General features: G+C 34.6%; 1 protein-coding gene across 1 annotated transcript; it reads right to left on the reverse strand.

The window, feature by feature from the left end:
- Nucleotides 1-5653: 5653 nt before the first annotated feature.
- LOC131860204 (uncharacterized) lies at nucleotides 5654-6169 on the reverse strand. Its single transcript, XM_059214584.1, has one exon. The coding sequence runs from the start codon at nucleotides 6167-6169 to the stop codon at nucleotides 5654-5656; it is 516 nt and encodes a 171-aa protein (XP_059070567.1).
- Nucleotides 6170-8497: the final 2328 nt, after the last annotated feature.

Raw genomic sequence — 8497 nt, forward strand, 5'->3', positions numbered from 1 at the left:
ACTCTAGAAAATGTCATCACATAACAAATTGAATTGGCACAAAGTCTCAACACAACTTGCCTCTTTTATTGAAAGCAATCTGATTTACTTCTGAGCTCAAAGTCTTAGAGTGCACATACAAATTGGCACAATTTTGTTGCATTGCCAAAAGATAAAGATTACAATAGACCCCTCAAGCATTTATAGAAAAGGAGTCTTGAGAAAAAGGTGGGAGGACCCTAACTAACTTGAGAGATTCTCTCAACCAGCAAGACTTATTCAATAACTAACTATAACTTATTCCAACTACAATCCTAATTGAACACAACTTGTAGTTGCTCTACATGTAATTACAAAAGTGCAAGTAATGAGTTAACTTGCAATTACAAAGTTATTTTTTTACATGTAACTTGTCAAAACAAAATTACAAATGCATAACTAAAACTATTCCATGCGTCTAAAGACATGACTCTAACTGCATCATCCTATGTCTATAATAATCTTTATGTTGCTTCAAGATGCTAAAACTTGAAGTATTCTGGATTGGTAAAGACATCTTGAACCGGAACAAGAACTTGCATCCTTGTCTTCTTGCTTGGGTTAGTACTATCTTTTCAGGAGGGAAAGGGTTGCCTTCCTCTTTTCATGTCATGATCATCTTTGTATTGAAAGCATTCTATGCTCTCAACCATGAATTGTTGTTGTATCTCTTATTTGTATTATCTTCCATTCTTGAAATCTTCTTGCAAAATAAGGCCCATGCCTTAATCCATTGATTTGGTAGATCATGTGTGCAAACCAGACTGACAAGGGAACAGATAATTTGATGCAAAAATGGGCTCACAAGTGAATTTCAGGTTCTGGAAGCTGCATTACATGTGTGGGGAAAACAAGAGCATTAACCTGCAATTGTGGAGAACAAACATGCAACTTCATATGTGTAATGGGTAACTACAAGTTTTCACTTGTAATTGGACCTTGAAAACTCATTTTCAAGTGTTTTTTTTGTGCATTTTGGACCAATTTCGGGTTCTGGATGGTTGACTACAAGTGAAGACTTTAAATGGGAAAAATGAATGAAGGTGTGAAATGAGTAGATAAAATGGTGGGAATGGTATGTGCGAATGATGGAAATGAATATGAGTGAAAATGAAAAGATTTTGGGAAGATCATCTTTATGAAAATGGGAAGAACTTTCAACATGTAATCCGGTTCTAAAAACCCGATTTTGAAAGGATGAATATTTTCCAATTTAGAAACTTGGAGTTTCACCAAAAGATGGTTAAGATTTTCCAACCAAAGGGGAAGATCAACTATTTTCATCTTACATGCAATCGGGTTTTTAAATCCCTAATGCAAGTAAAGAGGGAAAATGGGGAAAGACAATGCAATTTGCAAATTGCTTTGCAAACTTGGAACAAAGGAAAAAATCTCTCACAAAACCAATTTTAGGAATGTGCAAAACAAAACTAACAACTATCATGAAGAGAAAGAATCTCTTATAGACAAAAGAAGAAGATTCAAACCCTAGCCACGTTTTTAAGAAAATGTCATATGTAGCAAAAACGGCTATCAAAATGGCATGAGAATTGGTCAAATCTTCATCCAAACCCCACACCTAGGTGAAAGAAGCCAAAATGACTTAGGAAAGGCAAGATTCGTGGCATTTTTCAAAAATGTTTTTGTTGTTAAAACACCATAAAACCAGCGATAGTGTCTTCCAAATAGCGTGAAGAGAGTTGGAAAATGCATGAAAATAGAAAGGAATCAAAAATGTCTTCCTCCTCCTTGAATTTCTCCACAAAAATCATTGGAAATCTTCAACAAAATCCTCCAATATTGCTGGTCGGGTTTTTGGGAAAGAACAACAAGTTTAAAATTGCATGCAATAAGGAAAATCGGGTTTTTGAGAGCAAACAAAAAGTTTAAAATACTTGTAATAGGAAAATAAAACTCCCATTATAATTTTTAAATAGCTCAACAAAAGACTAGTAAAAGGAAAATAAAATTCCTTTTACAAGTCACAAAAACAACTTAAAAATAAAACTTGTAATAGGGAAATAAAATCTCTATTACAGCTTAAAGTGACTTTATAAAACTTGTAATGGAAGAGAAAAACCCCTACCATAACTTAAAATCACTTAAGTGGAACATTTTTTAAAAATTACAAGTTTTATTTTAACTTTATAATTTAAAGTTCACTTGTAATATGCCCAAAAAGTTCCTACAATGACTTAAAAGCCAAAAAGCAACAAGGGGGAAATAAAAAGTAAGTTGCAAGTTCTAATTTCATAAAGTACACTTGTAATTAACTAAAAAATTCCCTACAAAAGCTAAAACAAAGGAAAACATAAAACTTACAACTTAAGGAAACTTTCCCACCTGCAGTCAGGGAGAAAAAACCCGAAATTGAAGGAAAGACATAGCAAACAAAACCAAAATGCGATGAAATTTGAAACGTGGTTCAAATATGGACTAAGGATTAAGAAAGTCCAAGGATGAATAAATTTTTTCCTTGGGAAGTGTGCCATAGAGTAAAATCTTCAACCTGCAGTGACTATTCAGAAACCCGAAATTGTACAGTAAGCTAGGAAAAGGAAGACCAAAACTCACCAAAACTTGGACAATGATGGAAAAGAAACCCCCCAATCATTTGACACTATCAAATTTGAGTTTTGTACCTCGTAAAACATGCCTTAGAGACAAAAATGACACTTTTTAGGCAAAAAATTGTAGGGGTTGTCACATTTTTTAGAATCCAAAAATGAGGACAACAAGTTGTATCATGCTTGTGATAAAGTGTTGTTATTGTATTCTTTTAACTCTACCCTTTTGATATGCATACTGTATATTATCTACATCTAACTCTTGGTAGTGATTCTCATAGTTATTGAGCTATCTTTAATGGATTGTGGAAGGGATATGCATTGTCTATAATGTTGTTGTTCTCTGGCAGTTGTCATGCTTCAAACTTTGTACACTATTAGCAAATAGCATTCTTCATATTTGATTGTTTAGGCCTCATTGACAGTGATATAATGATATCATTTAATACCTGTGATGAGTCTATGCATTGTTGGCACTATCTCTATGGATGAAGTACTGAGAATATACCTTACATGAGTTGTATCATTGACCTTTATTGCTCACTATATCATGGTGTTATGGATGTTTTAGCACATTTAACAGTCAATTTGTGGCATATTTTGAATATCCTTTGGAGTGACCACTTTAACGAGTATCTATGAGCTTAGTATGTTGTATGTTAGCTTTTTTTAAGAGATCATATGACACCAATGCTATCATAACCTGTTTCTTAACTTAGGATTGATCATAGGGGTTTGACCTTATTTTTCATAGCTGCTATAATACTTTGATATTTCTGCCCTTGGAGATTGTCTATCATTTAGGGCCTACCTCTTACTATACTTGGTGCTTTTCTGTCACTTAAAGACTGATTTTCATTGTATTATATATCTCCTTATCAATAGTGACTATCACATGACTGTGTTTGTTCAACAAGCTATGATTATTTTGATATCCAAAAAGGATAATCATTCATTATCATGAACCTTACACTCCCTTGTGACTGTTATGAACTTCCTGGATGGCCTATCAACTATGAATAACTCTTTTAGCTATGAGTAGGGATATCTACTGTTAATCCTCAAGTGGATGTTGTGACAATTTTAATGATAATTAAAACTCATATCAAGTTGCTCACTATCGTCAATTTACTTGCATCATACCTAAGATTGCCATTGATTTTTGAATGTTAAGGCACCTGGTTGTGGTATTCTTCATTCTTTCAATGTGTGTGATGGAATATTTATCATTCTATATCAGTCGTGTCCTTTGTGAGGACAATATTTTCTATGTGCTTGTACATTGACTGTTTTCAATCAATCTTATGTTTTTGTGGTCTACCTTTTTTTGTAGCAGTACTTTTGTCTTCTATAATTATCACATTGTCCTTTGGTTTGTTCCAGGTCTAAGACTGCACTAACTTTGTTCTATACATTTGAAATGTGAATTAATAGTGAGCACTTGTATGTATCTTTGTGAGTATTTATTGTTTGTCTGTTATATTTTCCTGAGTTTTAGCATTCTTACTTCCATAGTCACTCGTGTGATAGATCTAGTCATTTGTCGACCATGGAATATGGTTTTATTCATTGCTGCATGTGTTGTCATTGAATGGTACCTCATACTATCATTGAGTGACAATACATGGAATTCTCGATATTGTTTTGTTTAATGTTTAACAGGGTGATTAGAGTCACCTCATGAGTGATGACTATATGTTGAGCTCAACCCTTGTGGGAGCCCATTTTAACCCACATGTTTGACATTCATGAAATGGAAACTTGTCTTATACCTGCATAGTGAACAAACATATTAGATAAAATATGGTACTTGTTGCTATTTCTTGGTACCTCCTCTACATTGATCTATCTTTTTGCTCTGTATATATCTAATGTAGCACTGTAAGCACATTGGGAATGGCATTATGTATGTGGGAGTGAGATAAGTAACCCAGAGCTCTAACAAATCTTTTATCTCTCTCTTTTCAAGTCATCTCTTGGAGTGGACAGCGACACACCTTGACCAACTAGACTATTTTGAAGACTCCAAAGAGAACTCATCAACCTATCTAGGTAATGATGGGTTCCTTCTCTTGATTTCTTATGTGTTTATTGTACTATGATCATAAAGATATCTCTTGGCTATTCCCACGGCTTGTGTGGGATTTCATGAACAGTTTGATGTTTATAAATAAAAATGTGTTACATGTAAATGTTATATTCAAGTATATCTCTTTTGATTTAAACAATTGCACATTTGAAATAAGATACTTATATGGCATACATGGTTTATTTGTAAAGATAGCAAAATTGAAAAAAAAATTGTGTACCTTTCTTCAAAATGCAATGTATCGGGCTTAAAACCGGTCACCAAATTTAGGTGTAGCAAAATTTGGTAACATTTTTGCGACCACTCGAGGGTTTTTGACTACTAAACAAGTAGAAACCAGTAGCCTAGCATATCCATTGGTTATTAAGTCAAATCTTCCCTCTTCAAAATCTGGAACTGCAACTCAGTACTTAAACAAAACCAAAACAACTGAAACTATTTTGGCTCTACCAATAGCTGAGCTTGCAAACTGTGCATCAACACTTATTGAAATTAGCAATAAAAAAGAAAGCGAAATTGAAAACTAAAAACAACAATGTGATGAAAGCACTTATTGGACTCAAACTTGCTGAAAACTGAAAGCAAACACTCAAAACTGGAAAAACTGAAAACTCCAGAGTGTTGAACAACACTTATTCAAATCAAACCACTACAGCTTGGATTATAGTTGGGCCTGGCACACTACTGAAAACAAAAGGCTGAGATGAAAACTACTCTACTATGTACATATGCAAACATGTAACACTTAATAGCACAATTTGAGGTCAATCTCGTTGACAGGGATTGTCAACACCTCGCCATCCAACTTTGCAAGATGGAATGCATTATTTTGTTTGCATTCTATGATAATATACGGGCCATCCCACATGGAATCAAACTTGGTCTACCTACTAGGTCTGTTCTTGAGCTCATCCCACTTGAAGACAACACCTTGATTAAAAATGTGTGGTGCAACTTTTCTATCAAAGGTTCTCTTCATCTAAGCATGGTGAATCTGCAACTTTTCATAAGCTTCTTTTTGAGTTTCTTCCAACTCCATAAGCTGAGAAAGCCTAATCTGCATTGGCTTCTCCTCAAGTAGCTCAAGCTCTTTAATGTATCTCAGAGTAGGAAATTCAACTAGAATAGGAAACATGGCTTCTTTTCCATAGGTTAAAACACAAGGAGAGTTACCTGTTGACCTTTTTGGTGTAATTCTATCAGCCCAAAGGGCTAACTTGAGTTTTTCATGCCAAGTTCTTTGATTCTCAACATTAGTCTTCTTAATAATGTTGATCAAGTTCTTATTAGTTGATTCAGCCTGCCCATTACCTTGAGGGTAATAATTGGATGAGGTATTCAAGTAGATATTATGCTTAACTGACCAATCTGAAACTCTTAAACCAATGAAATCTAAAGCATTATCAGAAATGATTGAATCTGGGGTACCAAACCTGGACACCAAGTCTTGATAGAAGTTTAGGATAGAAGTTTCATTAGCTTCTCTAAAAGGCATTGCTTCTGTCCACTTTGTGAAATAATCAGTTGTTGTAAGAATCCACTTGTGTCCTGCACTAGAAGGCGGATTAATAGGTCCTATAAAATCAAGCCCCCACTTTGTAAAGGGTTGTTCAACTCCAATTGGTTGCAAAGGCAAGGTTGCAAGCCTCTATTTGCCTACAAATAATAAACACTTTTCATACTTTCTCGCCCATGAGTGAGCATCCTTAAACAAATCTAGCCAATAATAACTAGCTCTCATAATTTTTAGAGCTTTTGTTCTTGCTACAAAGTGACCTCTTGAAGGTCCTTCATGGAATTCTTTGAGAACTCTTTCAATCTAATCTGGCTCAATGCACCTTAATAAAACATTATTGAAATATTTTTTGAACAAAACACCATAAATCAATGCATAAGAAATGTCTTGAAGCCTGAAATACCTTCTTTTTGACCTGTCTAAGCCTTCCGGACAGTCACCAGTTTGTATATAATGAGCACTCTGTTGATTCCAAGTTGTTGGTGCAGCTCGGACAGCAGGTTGTTCATCATTTTTAAGTATTGTTTCAACTTGTTGCTCCTCTTCCTTTTTTTTTTTTGCACTTGTAGCAAGTTGTTCACACAAACCCTTGCCTCTAACCAGCTTGGTAACTTTAATAGAGATGGCATACTCCATTGTTTTGATGATCCAACCTGCTCTTTTATCATGTATGTCTTTCTTGAGCAGAAAGTCTTTCACTATTGGATGGGCAACCATCAGTTGAATTTTATTGTTAGAAAGCATGTTCCTAAATTTTTTAAGGCTCCTTCTAACAACTAACACATGTTTCTCTACAAATGAATACCTAGTTTTATAATCATGTAAAATTTGACTAAAGAAAGCAATTGGTTGTTCTAAGCCTTCATCATTCTGTTGGAACAACATGGCAGAGATAGTATCCTCATTCCCAAAAGCATACAAAATAAAATCTTTCTCAAAATTGGGATTAATGAGAGTAGGAGTTGTTGCATTTACTTCTTTGATTTCTTCAAATTTGTTTTTACCTTCTTTAGTCCACTAAAATGGTATGTTCTTCTTAAGCATGGTTGTAAGTGGTTGCATTAATGATGCAATATTAGGAATAAACCTTCTGATGAAGTGAATCCTACCTTTGAAACTTCGAAGTCCCTTCTTGTGTGCTGGTAATGGTAAAGCAAGTATGGTTGTGATCCGCTCAGGGTCAATTGAAATCCCATGTTTTGAAACAATATATCCCAACAATTTGCCTTCATGGACAACAACTATGCTCTTCTTGGGATTCAATGAAACTCCATACTGCCTACATCTCTCAAATACCTATTTGAGGTGGTCAAGATGTTCATTAAATTTTTTGGAAAATATAGTAACATCAACTAAGTAAACTAGAACAAACTTGTTAATTGGGCCTTGAAAAGCCATGTCCATTGCTCTCTGAAATGTTGCCCCTGCATTGGACAATCCAAAGGGCATTTTATTGTAATCCATTATACCCCACTTGGTGGTAAATGATCTTTTATATTGGTCCTCTTCTTTGACCAAAATTTGGTTATAGCCTAAATAACCATCAAGTAATGAGAATATCTTTGAACCTGTAGCAACCTGCAAAATATGCTCCATTGAGGGCAGCAGGTAATGATCTTTTGAAGAGGCTCTATTCAGGTCTCTAAAATCAACACATAGTCTGAGTTATTCATTCTTCTTGGACACCCAGGATGTGTGTTTGATTGAAAATGTGATATTTCCTTCAATCAACTTATTTATTTCAGTCTTCATAAGATGCTCTAATTTTGGATTAAGAGGCCTTTGTTTCTACCTAATTAGTTTTGCATTCTCTACCATCTCTATGGTATGCTGAGCTAAATGAGGATCAATTCCTTTCAAGTCTTCATATCTCCATGCTAATATATCATTGAATTCTTGACAAAGTAATACAAAAGCATGCCTGTCTTCAGAAGTACATACCTTGTCCTTGCATTCTCTACCATCTCTATGGTATGCTGAGCTAAATGAGGATCAAATCCTTTCAAGTCTTCATATCTGAATGCTAATATATCATTGAATTCAGCAGCTTGTCCTTGAATATTTCAATGGGTTCATAGTGTTCCTCCTTCACAAACATGTTGCCTTTGTCCTTTCTGACTTGATCATCTGTATTAAAAATAGATTCAAGGGTTACCAACCCTTGGGCAGCTTGTTATTTTTCAGTTGAAGAAACTGATTTTCATATTTTTTATTGAACTTACGTTGATTTATGGCAAAAACTTAGCTTCTTCAATTAGAAAGTTATCAATATGCTCATCTGAGTCAAAACCTTGCCAATTAATAGTG

The sequence above is a fragment of the Cryptomeria japonica genome, chromosome 11 (assembly GCF_030272615.1).
Source record: "Cryptomeria japonica chromosome 11, Sugi_1.0, whole genome shotgun sequence".
Lineage (NCBI taxonomy): Eukaryota > Viridiplantae > Streptophyta > Pinopsida > Cupressales > Cupressaceae > Cryptomeria > Cryptomeria japonica.